Source organism: Trichechus manatus, unplaced genomic scaffold, assembly GCF_000243295.1.
Source record: "Trichechus manatus latirostris isolate Lorelei unplaced genomic scaffold, TriManLat1.0 scaffold00051, whole genome shotgun sequence".
In the NCBI taxonomy this organism is placed as follows: Eukaryota; Metazoa; Chordata; class Mammalia; order Sirenia; family Trichechidae; genus Trichechus; species Trichechus manatus.
Window position 1 is genome coordinate 5,929,351 of NW_004443987.1, and position 24,801 is coordinate 5,954,151.

General features: G+C 35.3%; 1 protein-coding gene across 4 annotated transcripts in view; it reads right to left on the reverse strand.

Moving 5' to 3' along the window:
* The window catches only part of DIAPH2 (diaphanous related formin 2), a 1,008,160-nt gene that overhangs the window by 358,581 nt on the left and 624,778 nt on the right, over positions 1-24,801 (reverse strand). For all 4 annotated transcript variants that reach the window (XM_004377544.2, XM_023732386.1, XM_023732385.1 and 1 more), the window contains one exon: positions 11,208-11,332. In XM_004377544.2, the coding sequence (XP_004377601.1) occupies positions 11,208-11,332 (125 nt within the window). The remainder of the gene's footprint in view (positions 1-11,207; positions 11,333-24,801) is intronic.

The window sequence follows — 24,801 nt, forward strand, 5'->3', positions numbered from 1 at the left end:
TAGACACAGGTATCTGGCTACAGTAGTGTGTCATGTGCTGAGCAAGGCAGGGGGCTGATGGCTGCCCGAGTGTCTGGGGAGAAGGCATGTCCTTGTTCCCTAGGGCACATAAGTGGGGGGGTTTTGCAGCAGGACTACGGGCACCCAATGCTGTTGGCTGTAAGCACTGGGAGTCACCACTTATTCTTTGACCCTGCCGTGGGTGGTGAGGTGGAGTGGGTGGAGCCACCAGTCCTCAGGCCCCTGATGTGGTTGAGGACCATGCTTAAAGGGCAGGGTGGTGTCAAATGTTAAAAATCTGCCACTCCCCCTTATAGCTGATGCAGTTGAAAATAGGCTTCAGGTGTATACCCTGTTATACTGTGCTAATGAGGGCCTATGCCGTTGAAATGGGCCCACACAGGTCTATGCAGGGGTGAAAGGCATTCAAAGTCCGTGGACCCCTTATGCCTGTGACTAGGCAAAGGAGCTGTGCCTACCCTGAGTTCCCGGCTTAGGAGAACTGGCAGATTATTTTTTCCTGTTTATTAATCTGTTCCCTCTCCAAAGCCGGGAGAATGGCTCAGGGCGCGCGACGGGTCCTACTTTAGGACCGGGGGTGCAGCAATTTCTGAAACTGGACCTGAAGCAGAGTGGGGAGGGGGCAGGTAAATGGGAGAGAGGTGTTTCCTAAAGTGGGGAAGGGTTTTTTTAATCTGCACAGTAGGCTAGATGCTTGTGCTTATCTTTCGCCCGCTGAGTGCCACTTCTCCCTGGTTCTGGAGGCTTGATCAGACTCTCTGCCACTCGGTTTCTCCTGATGTGGAAAACGTGTCCCAAGCACTACTGCCTGCCTCAGCCCACACATGGCAGCAGATCCAGCCTGCAGAGTGCTGGTGCCAGCCAGGTAAGGTCTGGCAAATCCTCGCTGCTTCTGAACTGTCTCTCCCTCCTCCTGCCTTTCACTCTGACTCCTCAACTTTGTCTTTAATGTTCAAGGCTCCTAGACTGTCATATATAATTAATTCATTGCTTTTTCAGGTCTTTGTTGTAAGAGGGACCACAGGACGCGACTGACTACACCACCATCTTGGCCTCACCTCCAAAAGGTCCTGTTTGTTAAAAAAAAAAAGAAAGAAAAAAATCCTATACAAACGTTGCAGCCCTCATGACATACTGGTTAAGAGCTTGGCTGCTAACCAAAAGGTCAGCAGTTTGAAGGAACCAGCTGCTCCTTGGAAACCCTATGAGTCAATTCTACTCGGTCCTATACGGTCGCTATGAGTCACAATCGACCCAATGGCAACGGGTTTATTTATACAAATAACAAATTTATACAAATGTTTTGGTGTGTATATTTTCACCACATACACACACACATACACATGAACACAAGCCTATAATCTCTATGCTGATAGTTCACTGCAAATCCTAAAACCGGAATTCTTCGACCCAGTATGTTTCTAGAAAATCTTTATATAGTCCAGTCTGGGTGGGTTCATGAAATGTAAAAATCATTTTAATTTTAATCCAATAGAGACATAATTAATGAACTTTTTGTTGTTGTTGTTTAAACAGACATTAAATTAATTTCAAAGTCAAACAGAATCACATTTTGAAGAAGACATAGCAAAATATTTTTAATCACTGCCTCTTTAATATACTCCACACACTAACGGCCTTGAATAAAATGCCAGCAGAGATCAATTCATACATTCATTCATTCTACACACATGTATACAGCCCTACTATGTGCAAAGCACTTGAAGGACAAAACTCATAAAGCCAACACAGGAGAATTCCTGCACACTGAGAACTTGGATTTTAGCAAGAGTTGAATCTCATCTCCTCCGTGAAGCTTCCCTCAAATGCTCTAAACTACAATGTCCCCTACATTGTTAGTGCTTAGTACATTTATAGCCAAAGCCACACAATTAAACTTTATTAAATGTCATCCTTTTACTGACTTATTTCACATAGGTGTGCTCTTAACTAAGTGCTGAGTCCTTTAGAGCAGGGAGACAATTTTTTACCTCATTTTTATGCTTCAGTCCTATGGCACCTAGTATAGTGCTAAGGACTGCACTAGTTACTTAATAAACAGATGCTGAATGACTGATAAAAACATGGGGAGAAATTTATTTTTGAACCTAGAGAAATTGTCCATACCGACAGTTCTTAATTATCTCTGCTAAGGAGATAGTTAAGTCAAAACAAAGGATAATCTGCAAGTCATTTTCATTTCTCTTTGGAATGCATTTCCACACTTAACTTTGCATTTGGGCCTCTTGGTTGGTTTGAGAATTCATTTCTAACAAACTAATAAAGTTGCAATGTTAATTCCCAACTCTGGCCAAAGCCAAGAAGCTATCTCACCCACCAAAAAGATGTGATGGAATATTAGTAATGCCTATTGCATTTTCTGTCTGTGCTACACTCATTTTGTAATTAAATCATTTGGTAGATTTTGTTGTCTTCTATCAATTTTACCTCTCTGTATTTCTCTTTGAAAGCAAAAAGTATGTCTTAAATTTATTTTATAGCTGTCATAGCATTTAGAATATCATCTTTCATGGAGTATACAAATATCCTTGAATTCTATTTTTTATATCTTCCTCTTTTCTTCCCAAGTGAAATTTTGGATACACCTTCAATAATGAGGTGTAATTATCTTGGTTCCTCCACAGGCATTCGCTACTTTTTAAATAATATACCTTTTTCTCTATCAGTCTAAAACCAAGCAAACTAAGATCTTAAATTTAAAAAAAAAAAAACAGATAAAATGGATGTGGACAAAAGTGTATAGGACTATTTATAAAAAGCAACATTTTCCTTGGGGGAAAATAATTTATTTTCCATTTATGAATTTTAGGGAAGAATGATAAATAACACCTTACATATGGATAGCATTTTCCATTTTACAGAGCATATTATAAGTCATTATTATACCTAATCCTAATGACAACATATGAAAGGTAGTCAAGCCAAGTATTAATGTTTTAGTTTTACAAATGGGAAAACTGGGCACCTTTCCGAAGGTCACAAAGACTAAAGTTAGAACATAGGTCATTAACACCCAGTCCAAATATCTTTCCATTCAAGTGGATTAAGGAAAATGTTTTGCATTTGTGTAGAACACTAACATTCAAAAAGTACTTTTAAATGCATGGGGCAAATACAGGGGAAAGAGTATTTATGAACAGCGTGCATAATGAAATGGGAACTCTTTAGGTTCTGAGTCAGGACTATGATAAAGGAATCTGGGGATCAGTAATTGTACAGAGTTGTTGTGCATAAATTTTATAATGTCTTAGCAGATATGAAAAAAGTTTACTAAATATTTTTGGTGTGGTAAAGAGGGATTGATACCTTTACCCCTTGAAACCATTTTTAACTCAGTTACTATGCCTTTCCTCTACTCAGAAAACATCAATTGGTCACTAGGTACTATTCTCCTCCTCACTGATGATCTTTGGAAAGCTTTTCTATAGTTCTTCCCCCCTCCCCACACATTATTTTCCATTCTTACCACTGGTGAGTCCCTTAGCCTTAAATGAGTAGCTAATACATAATCTTCTCCAGTTGGTTATAATTCTAGATATATTTTATGTGATATACATACATACATAAATATATACACTGTCATAATCAAAATTCATTTGGATAATTTTCAGTAATGTTAGCTATCCACTTCTCTCCATTTCTAACTTCACTAATGAGTTGGGACAATAGAATAGGATATCATCCTATTTACCTTTGCAACACAAAAGAGAGTATCATTATATGTAATCATTATTAATATAAATGTATTAACTTGCTTTCCCTTTTTGCATTTTATTTTTCAGTCTTTACCTTATGTAGCTAATTAATTTCCTTTATTTTACTTTTAAAACTAGAAAAAAAGAACAGTGTACATTAAACAAAAAGCTACATTTACTTGATATAATTTTCATAAGCTATATTTCAAACATCTTAACTGGAAACAGGTGAACAGACTTCTACCATAGGACAAAGATACTGGTATATTTGTCTATATTATGAAAATAGTGTACTATTAAGATTTTGCAGCAAGAATATATTACTTGAAGAGTTATACTAACAACACTATTATTAGTTATGTCATGTGAGTGTTCAACATACCCTTCATAATTAAAAATAAGAAGTTTTAGTAAATTTTAAATCAAAGCAAAAGGAAACAGACTTATAGATTCACTGCTATTTATGCTATTTATTTATGCTATTCTAAATACCAAAACTGATTTATATCATCTCTGCATCTATGCATAGATATGTGTATATTATATGCTCTCCAGTATAAAAGCATACTAAAAGAAAACACAAACTTACAGAAGAATTTATTTTTTCAATCTTCTTTTTTTGTTTTATTTCTACCCAATATGAATAAATCCCATAGAAAGGTTTTTAGTCTCTTAAAATTTCACTTCTGGTGAAAGTGATGAGAATTTATCAGATTGGGGGTAAATTAACTCTTTCAGACAAATTAAGTCCCGTTTTATGTTCTGAAAAAGATGATTTCCCAGATGAGTCTCTTGTGGACTGAAAGGCTTTATGCACCCTTTAACTGAGCAATATATTCTCTTCTCACCATTAGCATCAGCCACCAAAAGTCTATCAATTCCCTGAACAAAGTTTGAAAAACATAGCTCATAGCCTAGGCAATTTCAGATTGAATTTCAAACAAGCAAGAATCTTTGAATAGAAAATTTTTGTACTAATAGATATTAAAAAATGCTCCATTCAGTTTCTTAGAATGCAATTTCTATCTAAGCAGAGTTTGTAAAGAGATAATCCTCAATATCTGCATTTCAAATCAAAACATAATAAAGGAATAACACTGGAAACATGTTAGAACCCTTTCTTTTGTAAGACTGAAGTGATGCCAGAATAACAAGGCGCATGTTTTCTATTTACTTGCCAGAATGTTAAATTTAATATTAATCATTACAAAATGAACTCTAAACTAATTAAATAAACATGTATTAAGCATTTACTTTCTACAAAGCATCGTGCTAGGCTTGCTGTATACTACTCAAAGATGAATAAGAATCTGCATCTCAAAAGAGTTTATAACACAGTGTGCAAAACAGACATGTACATAAACAGAGTATAGTCAAACCAGCCAGTACAATAATCAAAGTGTTAAAATGTTATGAGAACACAGGGGACAGGGAAAATAATTTTGATTGCTGTTATTAGTGAAAGCTTTCTGGGGGAGATGGTGTGATAAGCTAATTTTAAAATTAGTTTACAATTCTTTCAAAAAGAAATATTTTCTCCATTTGAGGGAGACTGGAAAGGAAGCAATAAAATAGTTTCAGAGTGAACAAAAGTGGAATTCACCTCAGATTTATGAAGCTTTCTGATCTTGGAAGCAGCACAATACAATGGTTAGGAACATGAATTCTGGTCCTTAACTACTGTACTTACTACATATGTGATCTCACACATATGGGTGAACATCTCCAGCCTCAGTTTTCTCATATTTAAAATGGGGTTAATAATAGCACTACCTCATAGGATTGCTTTGGGGATCACTTGAAAGATCTTGAGAGAATACATGCACACCAATTACCACCAAGTAGATTCTGACTCATGGCAAACCCACATGTGTCAGAGTAGAAATGTGCTCCATAGGGATTTCCATGGCTGATTTTTCAGAAGTAAATCGTCAGGCTTTTCTTCCAAGGTGTCTCTGGGTGTACTCAAACCTCCAACAATTAATTTAGCAGCTGGGTGCTTTAACTGCGCCACCCAGAGAAAGTCTGACTATATCTCTCTCTTTTTATACACACACGCGCACAAACACACACACACACACACACACACATATTCCTAGCACAGTGACTGGCATAAGGCAAACATTCACTAAATAGTTGTTAATTATTATTATTTTATTATGGTTATATTTTATGATGGTTTTTATCATAAATCATGATACCTCAAGTTTCAATTTAATGCACAAATAACTGAACTAAAAACTTCAAATACTATAATGAATAGTGTGCATTTCAAAGAATGTTAAAAACCTTTCTTTTTATCTTGCAACGGTTAAGCACTTGGCTGCTAGCAAACCGAAAGGGCTGCAGTTTGAACATACCCAGCGGCTCCATGGGAGAAAAGATTTGGTGATCTGCTCCTGTAAAGATTACAGATTAGGAAACGCTATGAGACAGTTCTACTCTGTCATATACGGTGGCTATGATTCAGAATCAACTTGATGGCACCTAACAACAACAGTTTTCTAAAATAATTTGCTTTTCAATGTATGCTTTATCTCCATTATTGGCCATCTTTTTTTGATCTTTTACCCTCCCCGCCCTGAGTAATTACATTTTTTTTTTTTTTTGCTTTGAAGTTCCTAATTTTCAAAGTTTGAAACTAGTAGGCAATTGAAGGTGAAAACAGAGTCAGAGATGGTGAAAGTCCCTCCAGTCTATATAAAGTCCTTGGTTTTGCTTCAGGAGCCAGAAAATATCCTGGACTACTTCATTCAAAAGAAAAAAAAAAGTTTTACTCTTGAGTGTCTTGTGTTTTGTGTGTGTGTCAATTTTATATGACATTTACTTTTAAAAGTGCGGATCATCATCCCTCTAAAACCTGTTACTGGCAAGTTCTTAAAGGTGATTTAATATTACTTGTGGATGAATAATTGTTTTTCTATCTATTTAAAAATTATTCTCTTAATAAAGGATAGTGGAATAAAACATTAACATAATTGTACTGCTGTGGAGACCCCAAATCTGTACTGAATTGTCTGGAAAGGAAAATGTGCTTTGCCAGTAACTTGATTTATAACCACTTCAAATGACTCTCCCTCATACTATGAGGAAATCCCATGTGCTGATAGTTGACAGGGTGTTAATGTCATTAACATTCTGTCTGCACTTCTTGTCAATGTGTTAATGGTGCCCCTGCTGCTCAGTCACTCCCTGTCTTCCAGTTGGTGAAATGATATAGCCTGCAGTCAATCAAAGAGCTAAGCTGATTTCCGTCAACAGACAGCCCTGCCACTGACAAAATCTATGTGAGTAAATGTGGTAAGAAGTTTGTCAACAGGATGGAAGAAGTAAGGTCACCATTGTGGTTAATGTGCTTTTTAGACAGTTTATGATGTTAAGAATGGGCCAGAAAACACATTTAAAAATCTGAGAAGCCCTCTTTCAAGAATAGTCTTCTTTCCTGTTAGAAAAAGCAAGGAGCAGTAAGTAAAAGTGATGTTTTGATTAGAAAAAGAAAAACTCTTCTGCCGCCACACTACTGGTCAAGAAAGAAAACTGCAGAGCCAAGAGACCACAAGTCAAAGAGAACAGGCCTAATGATTGGCAAGCAATCCATTCACAATGCTTCCTCTTAGCTCTCTTAAGCATGGGCTATTTTTTAAAACTTGGAAGCTGGATGTGATTCTGAACTTCGTCCCACCTATTTGAAATAGATGCCAAACCAGAAACAGACGACATAATTCCCAGTAATCTTAAAAGGTAAAAAAAGAGGTGGCCCCTAGAAATGATGGAATTAAGAACAGGACAATGGCAACTGACTTTATGAGTTGCTGAAGTTATCCTGACACAACTCTAGCTCACTACAATGACACAGGAAAAACTGTGGTAAATTTTATCATCAGATATGGAAACTACTCCTCATTAAACGAATGGGAAAATTTTTAAGAAGCTGAAGTATATAAAATTGGACTGCTTGACATAGTAAACATTCAGTAAATAAGGCAGAATATTATCATCGCATTATTTACTATAAACTAGTTTCAATTCATTCTACAAATAATTGAACTAAAACTTCCAATACTATTATTATGGTGAACATATCAGCATGAAGAATACTAAGAACTTTCCTTTTTTAAAAGAAAAAACTAAGATTACAACAATAATTTCCCCACATGGTCATTTAGATTTCTGAATAAAGTGCTTTTCAAAATATATAGTGCTATTATGTCCAGTATACACCATCCCTTTGATCCTACAGCATCCCTCCTATGATTCATGAGAGAATTTTCCCCTATTTCTCTCTCTCTCATAGTCTTTTAAAATTAGTTTTTCTGAGTCTGGAACAAGCAGCCAATTTTGGGTAGGGAGAGACAGACAGAGGTGATGAGCCTTCATCTAAAGCCATTGACTAGGCTTCTGGAACCAGGAAAGAGCCAGGGGGCCACTTCTTTCATAGGAGAGATATTGCTCTATTTTTTTTTGGTCAATATTTTGACATTTACTTTAAAAGGTGTGGATCATCTCTTCTAAAACTGATTATATTTTACAAGCATGCTCTGAATGGTGATTCAATGTTACTCAGGATCCTGAGAAGATTTATACAAAGAAAACATTTATAACTCTAAGCACAGCTTACCATTATTTGGTAATATCCGTTCAAAAGTGCTAAGCAGAAATACGGGCTTGGACTAGATGACCTCCATGGTCTTTAGCTATAATAGTCTGTGACTCAACACACATTTATTAGGAGCCTACACTGTGCTAAGTGGTGGGCATTTTAATGGGCATGTTGTTGTTGTTAGGTGCTGTTGAGTCGGTTCTGACCCTATGTGCAACAGAATGAAACACCGCCCGGTCCTGCACCATCATCTCAATTGTTGTTATGCTTGATCCCATTGCAATGGGCATAGTAATGAACAGACCAGACATGGCTTCTGCGATGGGAAAATAAAGATAGAGTGTGTAAATGTTAAGACTGTAAGCATCTTGAGATCAAGTTTTCTATCATATGCACTGCTGTACTTCCCTGGCCTAACAATGCCTGGTACATTTTAAGTGTTCAACCTATATCATTAAAGTGTAAGGGCAAACATAGGATGCTATGGGAGTTAGCCCATCCTGGAGATTTGCTGGAGATTTAATCTGCACGTTCAGTTCTCTGGCCGTCATGGCGTAGAGGTTAAGAGCTATGGCTGCTAACCGAAAGGTCGGCAGTTTGAATCCATGGGACACCCCTTGGAAACCCTATGGGACAGTTCTACTCCGTCCTATCGGGTCGCTATGAGTTGGAATCGACTTTCCTGGCAGTACTATTCAGGTTTTGAACTCACAGTCCTTATAGAGAGATTACTGTTTAAGTAGGTAAGGTTACCATACTTTCAAAGGAAACTACTTCCATATTTATGCCTGTAGTTATTCAATTTAAAGGGCCAGTGACCTAGAGCAAAACAATTTATTAGCAGAGAATAGAAACATTGCAAAGATCATCCAATACAAAGAATCCTATACTAGAAATAGAATCGTAGTTCTAATTTTAAAACAGGATTATTTTATTTCAATTATCTCACAATAAATTTTCTTCACTCTTAGAATTAGAAGACAAGCAGAAAAACTATTAAGTAGGTACCAGAATTTACATAAAATATATACATATGATAATCATGCATTTCTGCTTGTCTATTTCCAAAAGACTGAAATTTTCAATAGCTGCCCATGGTGTCTTCCAAAGCAAGAATAATTTGAGCAAATGTTTTATCACTGTAACTCATTAATCTGTAGTTTTAAGCCAACTCAACTCAGTATTCTAACTTTTTCCATGAAATAAACTGCTGTATATTTTATTTTATAATTATGATATGCAAAGTAAGATCCCTATACATTTTAATATAGTTTTCAATCCCCTTGTGGACAGTCACACTTTAGTGCCACTTAAATGAAGACTAACCATTCGACTGTAACATACAGATACAGAAGGCTCTGGATTTTCATTTTAAAGTGGCTTAATTACCTGCATAAAGAGAGAAATAAAGGACTCCAGGCCAAGTTCATGAGGGTTTGAAATTACTTTTCTTTTTCTAAATGAGGAACAAAGATTCCTCAATGTTGCAAGCTGCTGTGTGGCATTGTGCCAATGGTAGAAGAAAATGTTAAAAAGAACGAGAGGATCAGGAATTTAATTCAAGTATACGAGGTAAGAACCAACAAAATCTAAAGGTGAAAGATGTAGGTGGTGTTTCCAGCCACAGGACAATACAACATATTTTGAAGAAAAAAATCTAATCAGCAATAAAGTGAAACTTTCACATTAAGTATCCAAATGTGGGCAGTTATGCAAGCCAAGGTTATTTTTTAGGATTTCCTACCTCCAATCACCCTCAAATTTGTGTTTCTAATATTCACACTTATGAAAGTACTCAGCATCTTTACTAAAGGAGTACATGAAACACAGTGCTAATTCATGAACCAAAACACTGAGAGTGAAAAAAATTAAATTTTACATAATTGTACAAATTACCATTCTCAAGTAATTCCAGTTCAGCTGCTTGCCTTCCAAGTTTGGCCAGGAAAAAAAGCATCAAAGAAGAAAAAGGCAGTAACTTTAACCTTGAAACAAGGTACTTATTATCAGATAAAGAATTTACAGTATTTATACCCTCTAGAGATATAAAATGGTGAATCAATCTGCAGTTCAAGATATTTATTTAAACCCAGCGCAGGACGATACGATTTTAACTTTTGAAAACCAAAATAGAAAATAAAAGTCACCTGTAATGTAGTTTATCTTTAGACGATTTAACATTAAACAATTCAAGCTAAATGGCATTTCTCAAGTTCTCTTTCCATTTATTTTTGTAATTTATATGAACATACTACATACAAATCAGGGGTTTTAAAAGCATTTATTTAGCAAGAAATGCTTAATGTTATATAGGTATCCACTTCAACTTACTTAAATATATCCTCTACCAATAAATTCATCTATCCATCCATTCATGCATCCATTTATCCTTCACAATCCTGTCACTCCATTGATATTAGTCATCCCCAGATTAGCCCTGAAGATACATGAGTGCCCTCAGAAATTTGCACATACATAAAAGGAAGAAAAAAATCAGATCAAAAACATCTTCTGTTGGTCATTTCCTTTAAGCACTTGGTTATATAAGAAGATCCTTTGTTTCGTTTTAGGTCTAATCAAGCTTCATAAAGACTTACCTTGCATGTCTTGTTGGTCTGCAGATAAAATTATTATTTGAGAAATGGCATTTTTTTCTTATATAATTGCTCCTTTGCCTACTATACCTAGTTCAAAACATCATGAAATAAAACTTATATTGCTAATATAAAATGGCACATGCACAAGTTCATCTAGATGGTGTGAACAGACTGGTAAGTCTAGAGCTAATCACATAGTTAGTAAATAAATAAATTAATTAATAGACACACAAACTAACAAATAAGCAAAATGCTTAAATAAATAAAGGATATCGTCATCTTTTCCACAAACTTATCATGTTGATCTTCTGTTTGGGGGAATTTCTCGATGTCACGTTCCAGATGAATGATTTGTTGTTCCATTGCTGTGAGGTTGCTCTTGAGAATTTGAGCTGAAACTAAAAAACAATGGGTAAAGCATTAAGAATATTTCACCAAGTGTTCCACAAAACAACCAAAACAAAACAATATCAGGTACAGTTATTTTTTTCTTTTCTAATTTTTTTAAATGTGGAGAATAGGTCCATAAAGTCAACTAACATTTTTCAGAATTACTGCTCATAAAAATTCTACTATCTCTAAAATAAGTCAAAATGTGTAATATAACATATCAAATCATCATGTTTAATATGGGAATGTCACCATTTTACTCAGCCATTAGTTCAAATGAATCCATTTCTATTTAAATTTATTGATGGAAATCCTAGTATTTCATTCTTTAAAATCTAATTTGAAGATTAAAGAGAAACTCAGGTTCAAAGAGATCTTATCTTATTAATGCATGTTCTTGGCTATATAAATGATTTAAGGTTAAATTATATAAAAAGGATCAAATTATTTTTTATTGAAATATCTTGATTTTTATAAACCAACATCTATGGTAAAAGTTCCTCTCTTTAGTACTTTTAATATACATAGAGGTGTGAAAAATAACTGTTGATACATAAAGAGAATTTAGAGTAAACTCCAGTGAACAAACATGCGTATACACACCCACAAAGCTTCAACATGCCCTTAAGTACTATCATTACTTGCTTTAATTACCCCTTTCTCTGTACACTTCTTTTCTCTTCTCAATGACAACCAATAATTTAAGTATTGTATTCAAAATGCTCCTAAGTACATGTACATACTCCAGATCTCTCAAGATGCCTTCCTTCTACAGAGATACTTTTTTTAACCTATAACCATTTTATAGATACTATATTACTGCATGTCTGTCAATCATGTATAAGGGGAGTTCTATCACTATTAACAGAATGTAGGGAAGGGGTTTCTTGCTGAAAAAAGACAAAATAGGACAAAGTAAGTGTTATAATTTGATAGGTAGTCCATGACATTGTTTTTTAAATCCAGGCCTCTCAAACATAATATGACTTTTCATTAAAGGACTGTGAGACAGAAATAGGCTAACATTATAACTCTCTTTATTAAAGTAAATTTTCTCTCACTCAGAGACATATCAGTATTACAGTGAAAAATTCAGGAGACTGACTAAATCAACCTCCTAGCAGAAATTCAGCCAAACTATTCCGATACAAATTCCTCACACTTACATGCACACCTTCATGACTCAGTCAGGAGAAATCACCTTAAATATACATGGAAGTTCAAGACACTGAAAATCAAACACCAACACTAAAGACAAATTATATTTTTTTCCCATGAATCTGTCAGTTCAAATAGCTCTGTCTAATTTAGTTCCATTTGTATAGATCTGACAAGCTCGGAAATCCTTCTTTATTGTAGAAGTCTAAGACAGCTTTGTCTTGCCAAAAATTTTCTAATAGCTTGGCAATCATTGCTTGGTTTATTTAAAGGATGAGTTTGCTGTGGAGGAAAGCATTCTCCTTGACGTTAAACGGAATTTCTTTCACTTGGGTTTTTCCTGTATATTCTCCCTAATTATTTCAAAGGTTTCTACATTCCCATTTCTTGATGGAAAAACTAAAGATATGAAATTGATCATTTATGTCATTTAGGTTACAGGAAGAAATAAACTCATGATAACATTCTGCAAAAAACAAAATGTGTCCGAATAGCAGGTTTAGATCACAACAGTAATTCGGCTAGTAAAAGCAATAGTAATTCAGGACACCGATGTTCCTTGCAGCACTATTCATAGTAGCCAAAATGTGGAAACAGCCTAAATGTCTATCAACATATGAATGAATAAACAAAATGTGGTATATTCATATAATGGAATATTACTCAGCCATAAAGAAATGAAATCCTGATACATGCCACAACATGCATAAACCTTAAGAACACTATACTCAGTAAAGAAAATCAATTACAAAAGGACGACTATTGTATGATTCCACTTACATGAAAGATCTAGAATAGACAAGTGGATAGAGACCAATGCTTATTAGTTAGTGGTTACCAGGGGCGGGATGAGAGGCAGGGAAAAAGGGGGATGCAAATGTTTAGGGAACACTGAGCTTCTAGAAAGTGTGATGGAAAAATGTGGAAACTGATAATGGTAATGACTGAACAACATAATAAGCATAACTAATGTCACTGAATTATACATGTGAAGAATGTTGAAAAGGTAAACAATTTGTTACATATATATTTACCACAGTAATAATACTACTAATAAAAAGCTATAGTAATTCTGCTACTAAAAATGGGATAATGATGACTTAACCTTCTGATTATTCAACACAGAAATAGCCTAATCAAGTTGCTATGCACGCAAAGGCTTAGATATCTCAAATAACAAGAGGCACTATATTTAATCCAGTGAATTCTTCTTTTCTCTAAAACTGAATTCTTAATAAAACAGTATTTCACAAATATGTGCCATTCTCCCCAATTTCATATGTCAAATCCTTTGGCCTTTAAGAATCCCACCAAAATGCTAAATTCTCTACCATTTTATAGGCACCATTTGTTTGTTTAAGTGATCTTCCACATATAACCTTCTACTCTGAATGAGAATTATTTTTGTTCCATGTACATAAATAGACAGTTTCCTCTATAAAATCTCAAGCTACTTAATGGTAAGATCCTTATCTAATTCTTTGCTTTTCCCTTAGTACTTACCATAGTGCTTTACACATGGCTGAGCCCTGGTGGTGCAGTGGTTAAGTGCTAGGCTGCTAACTGAAAGGTCAGCGGTTCAAACCACGAGCTGCTCCAGGGGAGAAAGATGTGGCAGTCTGCTTCCATAAAGATTTACAGCCTTGGAAACCTTATGGGGCAGTTCTACTCTGTCGACGGCAATGGATTTACACATGGTACTCAATGAATGTTTACTGAATGAATATGTATGCTTCAAGAAGTTTCGGTTCACATTTAAATTTATGTCAATTCCTGCAACTGAATATGCATATAGAGGTTTAGATATAATCACCATGGTTGAAATTACCATATCAATTTTTATGTGAAATCTGTCTAGTAAGATATATGGGAAGGAGGGTTGCAGGAGATTCCTAGACAAAAACGAAACTGAAGAAATGGGATAAGAAAAAGAAGGATACTATTCTGAGCAATAAAAATCAGACATTCCCTATCTTCCGCTAAGGACTGATTTAATTTAGTCTTGGTCTTCTTTCTAACCAAGGGAACTAAACTTAGTGTTTTCTCTTTGTAGGTTTTACAGGGTACATCGACTCTTAGACGTGGGAACGAGTAACAATTACACTAATGAACAGACAATTTCCAAGATATTAATTAGCAAGTCCCAATTTTAAAGAATACTTCTGAAAATTAAAACTTGTGCTGTATTTCTCTGGAAATAGTTAAAAGTTAGTGATTTTGGCTTTCTAGACTTGTCTAAAAGACCTGTCCCCCCAAAAAAACCCTTTTGCCATCGAGTCTATTCCAACTCATAGCGACCCAATAGGACAGAGTAGAAATGCCCCATAGCGAGCAGCTGGTGGATTTGAACTGCTGACCTATTAGTTAGCAGCCATAGCTCTTAACCACTGTGCAACCAGGGCTCCAAGTGAATAAAAGTGTTAGAAATGAATTAGCATGTGTATACCTGCATGACTACTTGCCTTGAATACTTTTGCTTCAATCATAAGAGCTGGAAGTAAATATTATGATTATTTAACTAATTACGACCTAGTCCACCTTACTTCTAATAGAGGTGTATGTGTGTGTGAGAGAGAAAGAGAGAGGTTGATGAAGAGGGAAATGGGGGGAGAGAGGGAAAGAGGAGGGAGAGGGAGAGAGCAAGGGAGACTGACAGACTGGTGTTTACACAAGGGTTTGTGTGAAGGGGGAGTACCTGGAGCTCTAAAAACGTTTTAAATACTACAGTGGGTTGGAAATGCTTGTCTCCTGTACAACCTCAGATTTGGGGTATATTTTTGTGCCTGTCATTATATTAGTTCACTAATATAAATTAGGGAGTCTTTAATGACAGTACAAACATTTTCTATCTGAGTAAATTCCCACTACAGGCATTTTCAATGACTGATTAGTCAATCTGGTGGCACTTTAATTTTTTTTCTCTCATTTCATTTTTTACATCTGCTACTGAATTACCGAATCTGAATTATAATCCTAAAAGTTAAATTATAGCTATTGGGTTCTTTATTATAGCTTTCTTCCTTGTACTTCATAAATAACCTTTCAAGCTCAGTATACTCTCTTGAGTTATATGTAGGAGAAACTTTCCCCACAAATCTTATTTATCTACTTCCTTCAGCTGAAAAACTATACATATACTCTTTTCCTGGCTTTAAGCAAATATACTATTGTAGTCTGATCTTCATTCAAACATTTTAAATGACAGACTGGCTCTAATTCATAATTTAAAAAAAATAAATTTTAAGAGAAATATTTTAAGTGATATTTTGAATGGAAAGACTCATCACTGACATAGTATATAAGACAACAGATATGCATTTAAGAAAAAAAAATCCTTTACTCTGGTGACATTCTCTAGGCTATGTTCAGGATGTGTAATTTTATGTAAATATAAAAGCTTTTCCAGGAACTTAAGGGTTTTTCCTCTGAATTAAGTATTTCTATTAATTTTAACCACTGACAAAGTAACAAAGCACTTCTTACTTCTTTGCACTAAGAAAGACCAAGCAAAAATTTACTATTGTAAGGCTTTATGTGGATAGGCCCAAAGATGATTATAAGCACACTGTACTTTTCCTTAACTGAATATATTTAGTTGAAGAATTACTATTAGCTGATTGGCACAGCATTAAAGTGACTCATCCAGAAAGCAGACATAAAAAAGAAAAGGAAAATTACAAGCTGCCAGAACAATATGCACAGTTGTATTCTTTCTCAAGTGCATTTATAAGTGAATAGTTTCATTTTATATGAATGTTGTACATGGAAATGAAGCAAATGTGTTTACACAATAACTATAGCAAAAGCTCATCACTGTGGGCTTCTTTTGCCTTTAAAGGAAATAAATAGTAAATGGCACCGAAGTAAGAAATTCCTATAATGAAAAAATCTGTCAGGAAATGACTCATTCTTAAGAGAAAAACTAGTTAAAAAGTCACCTGAACCGAAACCACGATTTAACTAGAATTCTTATTAAATAAAATTTTAAGAATATGAGTTCCCAATATGAGTTCCAAAGCAACATCATTTGCTCCTCTAACATTCGTCCTTGGGACTAAGGTGTAGTTTTTCTACATTGGATTCATACATAATACGGCCTGAACTAATGTTGAGAACAGAGCAACTTCAATAAGAAAACATGAACACTACGTTATATAGTTTAACTGCAAAAACTTCACTAACCATATTTCAATGTCTGCGTTCACACATTTGTATGAGCTCTTAGCCTGAAAACCTAAGTCTGAATGTATTTCTTTAAAATAAAGAAATGAAGGCTGCTAAAGAAAAAAACTTACCAATAACTATTGGGAGATATGATTAATGGACAGCTGGGGTAGAGGAGGAAGGAGGGACAGTTTCGAACCCTCTAAATAATGATTTGCAATAACAAAAATTCTGTAGCCTGAACAGGGAACAAACAGCAGTGGACAGTCAGGCTTCCCAAGAAGAACAGCAGTCCTTTCATCTGCTGTCTCTTCTGCAACTGTTATTCTGCCTGCAGCAAAGAGTATGTATGAATTTTTAAATCAAAGGCTAAAAAACAAACTGCAATCTCCTACTCTTGTTGATAGTCTTAGCTTAAGGCCAGGACTGGGAAGTACATTTGCAAGTTGAAGCTTGTATAAAGCAATGCTGGATATAGCATTGTTGGAATACTTTGTTCTCATCATGAAGAATAATTTTTTAAAGCTCATTTGTTTTCCTTGCAATAAAAGATTCACCACACCTCCATGCCTCAAACTTGAATAATTTTTAATAGGTCAAGTCAAGTCTTTACTGAGTTGAGGCAAAGGACAATTTGTATAAAATTGTTAACCAAAAACCAAATCCACTGCCGTTGAGTTGATTCTGACTCATAGAGACCCAACAGGACAGAGTAGAACTACCCCATAGGGTTTCCAAGACTGTAAATCCTTAGGGAAACAGACTGCCACATCTCTCTCCCATAGAGTGACTGGTGGGTCCCAACTACCAACCTTTTGGTTAGCAGCTGAGTGCTTAAACACTACAGCATCAGGGCTCCTTGGTAAAGCATGTAGACAACTTATATTCTATACCACCAAAGTTCTGATAAACCAGATCTGATAAATGAACACTGTTTCACACCAAACAACTATGCATTTTTTGAATCAGCATTCGTAAATGCTTTTATCTAGGCAATCACTTAATGGTTACTTTACTAACATGCCCTTACTTCTGTTATATTATAGTCTTAATAAGGTGTGAAAAGACCATATGGATTGCTAAATCATTTGAATAGAAATCTCCTTTCACATACGCTATTTGGCAAGAATAAAATGCATGTAGACAGCATTTTCATAAAGCTATAATGCTACACTGAAAGAACATTCGCCTTCTTGGGATTAATTTTTGTGGTTGTGGCCAAAATTTTCTATCAACTGTATTCCTGAACTTATCAAGGAAATTAATAGAACTATACAATTTGGTACAGTTATTCTTGCATTTGATAGAGTTTTGCCAGAAAAAGTTTAATAATGAAGTCTACAGTTATGTACATATACAAAGCAATATATTTTCACACAAACTGAATGCAGGTTGTCGTGAGATCAGTGTTAGTGCTAGGGTCATAATGCTGGCGTTATTACAGTCCATTCTACATTAGTGTTGCCTGCATTAGCAATTATTCTGCTTGCTAATAGGGTAATAGGTCAGATAAAAGATGCTTGGAAAGGTATCTTAAGCCTATGGTTGCACTTTGCTTATTTATTAACTGAATATGGATACTAATAGAATTACTATATGCGTACAAATAAGGGATTGACAATATAAACTACTACAACTATAGGAATATAATTACAGTAATTTTCTAAGTTCCTTATCACTGAAATCAGTCCATATATAAAGCAGGGCTTGACTAGTTATCTGGATATTATCACCTCATAAATCTATCATACCTAAAGTAATTTTCCCCAACAACCAACAAATGAATTAAAAAAAGGAGATGGGATCTGAAAGGTAGGCAGAGGCTTCTAAGCCATGATAAGGAGTTTAGGTTTCACTCTAAGTGTAGCGAGAAAGCACTGAAGGCTTTTAAGAAGGAGAGGTTGTTAAAATTTGCACTTTATAAAAAAGATAACTCTGGCTACTGTGTTGAAAATGAATGGAGAGGGTCAAGAAAGGAAACGGACAAACTTGTCAGGAAGCAATTATTGTAGTCCAAACAGGAGACAGTGGCTTGGATTAGGGTGACCTAAGAGACAGACCAAAGCAGATGTTCTCAGCATCTATGCTAGAAGTAGAGCTGAAGAGGTTTGGGGTGGATGAAACATGAAAGGGAAGGAAGAGAGAGTTGTTAAGAATGATTCCTGGCATTCTGGCATGAACAAGAGAAATAGAGAAGCTTGGAAGAGAGATTTGTGTGAAAACATCAAGGGTTAGCTTTGGCCCTACCAAGTTTCAAATGTATGAACTATAGAAGTAGAGATTTCAAGGAGGCAGTTGGAAATACATATCCAGAGCTCCAAAGACAAGTCTGAGCTGGACACATAAAATAGGAAGTCATTAGCATATAGATCCTACTTCAAAACAGTTACATTCTTTCATTACATTGTTATGATAAAATTTCATCTACAGTTAGTTTTCTGGTTGTATAAATGTAGGTAATATTTGCTGCATTCCTGACTTATTCTAAGTATACACATTTCTAGATGTTGGTTAAGTTCATTTTCCTGAGGGATTCTCTTGTAATTCATTCCTATTGTTTCTCTTTACTCTGTTTTTCTGTGAATTACTCTAAACTTGTACAGGCACCATGGATATTTCTATTAAAACTTTTTTTTCAAAAGTTTTGCTATTTTACTTCTGTCCTAGAGTAACTATTCGTACACTGATTAATGGAAAATTGTGAGATTTTTTGAAAAAAAAGGGACAGCTCAAGCTGGGAATAGACTGAATTCCATGTAGTGGAATCCAACAATACAATACGGCAACTAAGCAGTGACATTTTATAATGGGGAAAAGGGACCTGAAGTACAGTACTTGATTGGTATTTACAAACTCAGACCAGTAAAAGACATCACTTGATTGGTAATTATAGGCTTAGATCATTGAAAGACATTACTTGACTAGTAGTAGATCATTTTAAGGTGGGACTTCCTGGGGTGAGAACTCCTAAGGCAGGACTTCCTGTAATGCAAGCTCCTAAGGTGAATGGCTTAAAAGAATATACGCATCTTTCTTAGATTAGTTACAGTGTGGTAATTACAAGGGTATATGGCAAGGGGGGAGGGGTCGCAGTCTAGCTATGTCATCATTACTGGACATTCCTTTCTTAGAAAAAGGACGGAAAATGGCTGTTGCCAGGGTGGAAACAGAACTACCACGGAAGAGCTGCACTCAAACCTCAAGTTTCAGATCATTTCAGGTACCTCAAGTTCTAAAATTCCCTTACACACTTCTCTTGAAACAAACGTTGTCAATAACAACCACACAGCTAACTGCATTTGAAGGTGGGGTGAGTACACTAAATAAAAATCTGCAGGTCTTGTAAACCACGCGGCCATGAAAATATACACCAGAATTTCCCCTAAAGAAGGTGAAACTTGAAAGATCCAATTGTTTTTCATTTCACACTGCACATAATTATCACATTAACACTTCTACAAAGGGGAAGGGGCTAAGGGTGATTTAGCCAATTAAAGACAATGTATGTTTTGTCATTCTTTGGTCCCTCTCTCCTACTGGTTCCCACTTGAGGCATTTAACAGTAAGCATATCTTCTTCATGGTTGTAGGTCTATAATCATTTTATAGGATATATACATTTCTAGCTTTCAATGTTGTTTTTCTTTGAACAGTCATTGCAATTAACTGCCGAGTTCCTTATCAGCGAACTGTTCATTTAAGGCCAAAAGCAATACATATGTGTATTTAATCAAAGTTGAACAATATAATTACCACTACTGAGTATACCAAGTTGACAGATATGCTGCACACATCTGCTTTTGTTCCCAAGTCATTAATTCTGTTGCTGTCCTGGATATGATAAAGTCCTTGTAGAAGCTCTCCTCTTTTCCTTTATTAAGAATCTAACTTTCCATCAACTTCAAAAGGTCTATCAGCACCTCTCCAATTAGTCAGAAAGTTATATTTGACACTGTAATCTCTAGTCTTTAGTCTTCTAAAATAAAGGTTTAACACTTATGGTGCTTTTCTTCAAATTATTTTGCTAACTTGTAAAGGATTCAGATATCTTTTATGGGGCCAGTAATGGGTAAGAAAACTCAAATAAGAAATCCATTTAAATGGTCGTTACTTTCAAACTGGGATAATTAGAATTTAACCTTCATTATGTAAGTCTATCAATCTCTCACCAAATTCTAAAGCACTTACTACATCAGTATCAAATACAGTTGGCTGCTTAAAAGTTGAAGAATAAGATTTTTTAAGATGTGACCACAGGAAATTCCATCAATCACACTCAACCAGATGTCTTCCTGGTAATACTGACAAAAAAATCAGCACTGGGTATCACGTATGTTCTTCTAAAACAGTTTTTCTAGTAACTTAAACTTGCCAAACAATATTAAAAATGTTTTTACATTTTTAAAAAATGTATTCAATCACAATTAATGTTAATTTAGATAATGTAGTGAAAGACACCTAGCAGAGTGCCCAGCACCTAGATATTGCTGGCTAAATGTCAGTTAAACCCGAATCAGAATCTGAAAGAACTATATATTCTCCTAAATAGTCCACTCAGAAATACACATCCAAATCAGTCAGTAACGGGATCACAAAATCTGGTTCCACAGCATGCTAGAGTTATTTTTTAAAAACAAAGGCCTGATATTGCCAATACAAGGCTTAAGATCTTTTAGTAATTCCAGTAGTTTGCTATGATACAGTAGAAAAAACATGGTGTTCGGAACCAGACATACCTATTTTGAATTATTTCTCCACCACTTACTGTGTGAATCTGAGCAAATTACTTACCTTTTTTGAACCTTAGTTTCCTGAGCTGTGAAATGGGGCAAGCAATTCTAACTTCATAAGGTTGTTATGATGATCAAATGAAATAATATATACAAAATATATATCATATAAATTAAAACATTATAGAAAAGATACATGTTAGTTCTTTTTGTGCTCCAGGATCTACAGGATCAAAACATATAAGGCCATTGAAGAAAACACTTTCATCTATCTATCTTTGATTGTTATCTCATGCCATTCTCCTAAACTTAATCCTCATGAATTGCCATACTGAACATACTCATTAATGTCTCCCTGCCTTTGGTCATACTTCCTGTGCCTAAAATGTCTATCTGGTACCTTTGCCCAATGAACTCTCTATGAAGTTTTTCAAGACTCCTCTAGACATACTTAACTCCATTCTCAATGCTCTAAATAGTACTTTTGACTCTTCTACGACTTTTCACTGCATTCTAATCGTTTCTATGGCTACTTCTCCCAAGAGAATTTTAGTTCTCAAAAGCAGAGTGAGACTTTAAAAAATCTTTCACTGCAACTGCCATACAATAAACACAAAGAAACAAAAAAAATTGCCATCAAGTCAATTCCAACTCATAGCAACTCTATAGGACTGAGCAGAACTGCCCATTAGGGTTTCCAAGGATGTAAATCTTTACGGGAGCAAACTGTCACATCTTTCTCCCGAGAAGCTGTTGGTGGGTTCGAACCACCGACCTTTCAATCAGCAGCTGAACAGTTTAACCACTGTGCCACCAAGGCTCCTTGGCCATACAGTGAGTGCTTAATAAATGTTTGAACTGAGATACCACTTCTCATTCGTCTAAATGGCAAATGCATTTTTAAAGAGTAAACTACCTTGTACCTTCGAGGGCACAGTTACAGGAAATCTTATGCAATGTGCTAACAGGAAAAAAATGGCACACTTTTCTGGAAAAAATAGCAAGAGGCTTACAAGTATGTATAACCTTTTACACAGTAATACTACTTGTGGTAAACTTTTTCTAAGAAAAGTCTGAAAACGATATCAGGATGTTTGGCCAAATAAACTGATATGGTCTTATTTACAATGGTTTTATATATATACACATATGTTTGTGTGTGTATATATATATGTATGTATATGTATATATACAACCTAGATGACCAGCAATAAGGGGATGATTAAGTAAACCTTAGTATTATGATATGAATGATTATTATATAGCTGCTAATGTGAAACTTAGATTTAACTGGGTGGCACAAATGATTAAGAGCGGGGCTACTAACTAAAAGGTTGGCAGTGTGAGTCCATCCACAGGCACCTCAGAAAAAAGTTCCGGAGATCTCCTTCTGAAAGGTCACAGCCATGAAAATCCTATGGAGTACAGATCTACTCCCACACATGGCATCACCATGAGTTAGAATTGACTCGATGGCAATGGGATTAATGAGAAGCTTATAAAAACTTTCTAAAAACATAGAAAAATGCTTCTGACTCATTTCAAGTGAAAACAAATCATCCCATGAACATTTATATACAGTATGATCTTAACTGTGTAATGCATTTTGCTCTAATAACCTCTTTCCAAATGAAAAGAAACTCCCTAACTTTGACTGGTACCCCCATATTACTCATTTGCGTTTTTTAGGTGGTAGAATAACAGAACAAGGTTGATAGCAAGCTGATAGCTAACAAAGAAGGAAATGAACCTTTTTAAATGCATAGGGAGATTCTTTGAAGCTACATCTATCCAGAAAAATCAATGGATATGCCTTCAGTTCTTATTAAAATGACCTGCTGTAGAGTCACAAAGTTTGCTTTAAATATGTCTTCTGTAAGACCCAAATAAATCTCTAAACTATGTTTTTCAGAATTCTGAAATCTATCCAAACACGTTCCTGAAAAGTCCCACCACTTCTGCAAAAAAGGAATAATGAGATATACGAAAAAGGGCCGCAGACACTTTTGTGGAATTTAAGTAGAAACTACTCTTGAATGTCATGCAAAGAAAGGCTGCTGAAAATTTTCATTTGTCTACAGGTTAGAAAATATAATCCAAAGTAAACATGAATCAAAATTTCAGAGACTTTCAAGTATTTGGGCAAAAACATATACAAGCACATACATACATTCTAGTCGAAAGTTCTCTGAAGTTTCCAAATGCCTTGTGATCATTTATGGAATAAGGGAAAGGAAAATTAAAATAGTCACGAATATAAGTACTAAAAGTATAAGAATATAAGTATACAAGTACACACATACACTCATTTCATCCTCATAACAATCCTATGAAATATATCCTGTTATTATCTAAATTTTACATATGAGAAACTGGAGGCAAAGAGAGAATAAATAATTTTCTTAAAATCATATAACCAGTAAGTAGCAGAGCCAGTATTGACTCTAGGCAGTCTCGTCCAAGCTCTTAACCAAAAATGCTCTACTGACTCTCAGAAATATGTACGGAAAATTTCAGTTAAGCAGCGTTTCCAAGATTGGAAGGATAAGCTGAATTTGGTTCCTGAAATTCTTTTATGCCTTTAATTTAATATATATTTACTTAGTGTTAAGACCACTTTAAGCACTTACTGATGAAGGTCAAAGACTACAGCCTTCAGTATGGATTATGCCTAAACGTGAAGAAAATGAAAATCCTAACAACTGCGCCAATAAACAACATCATGATAAATGAAGAAGAAATTGAAGTTGTCAATAATTCCATTCTACTTGGATCAACTATCAATGTCCATGGAAGCAGCACTCAAGAAATCAAACAACATATTGCACTGGGTGAATCTGCAGCAAAAGACCTCTTTAAAGTTTTAAAAAGCAAAAACATCACTTTGAGGACTTAGGTATGCCTGAATGAGGCCATGGTCTTTTCAATCAACTCATATGCATGCAAAAGCTAGACAATGAAAAAGAAAGAAGAATTCATGAACAAATCAGTCACAGAATACAATCAGAATGCATCTTACAAGCAAGATGGTGAGACTTCAGCTCACTTACTTTAGACACATCACCAGGAAAGACCAGTTGAAAGAAAAGGGCATTATGGTTGGTAAAGTGGAACATCGAGGGAGTCGAGGGAGGTCCTTGGTGAGATAGATTGACAAAGTGGACAAAACAATGGACTTAAACATAGAAAATACCACAAAGATGGCGCAGGACCAGGCAACGTTTTGTTCTGTCATGCATAAGATTGCCATGATCTGAGCCAACTTGACAGCAACTAACGACAACAACAAATGGCACAACATCACCATAGCAAAGGGCAGAAGAGGGTAGGAAAGCACAGTCCCTGCCCTTATAGAGCTTGTAATTTTGTAGGGAGATTAAAATAAATATATACAAAGGTGTTGTATAAACTGATGGGACTATAAAA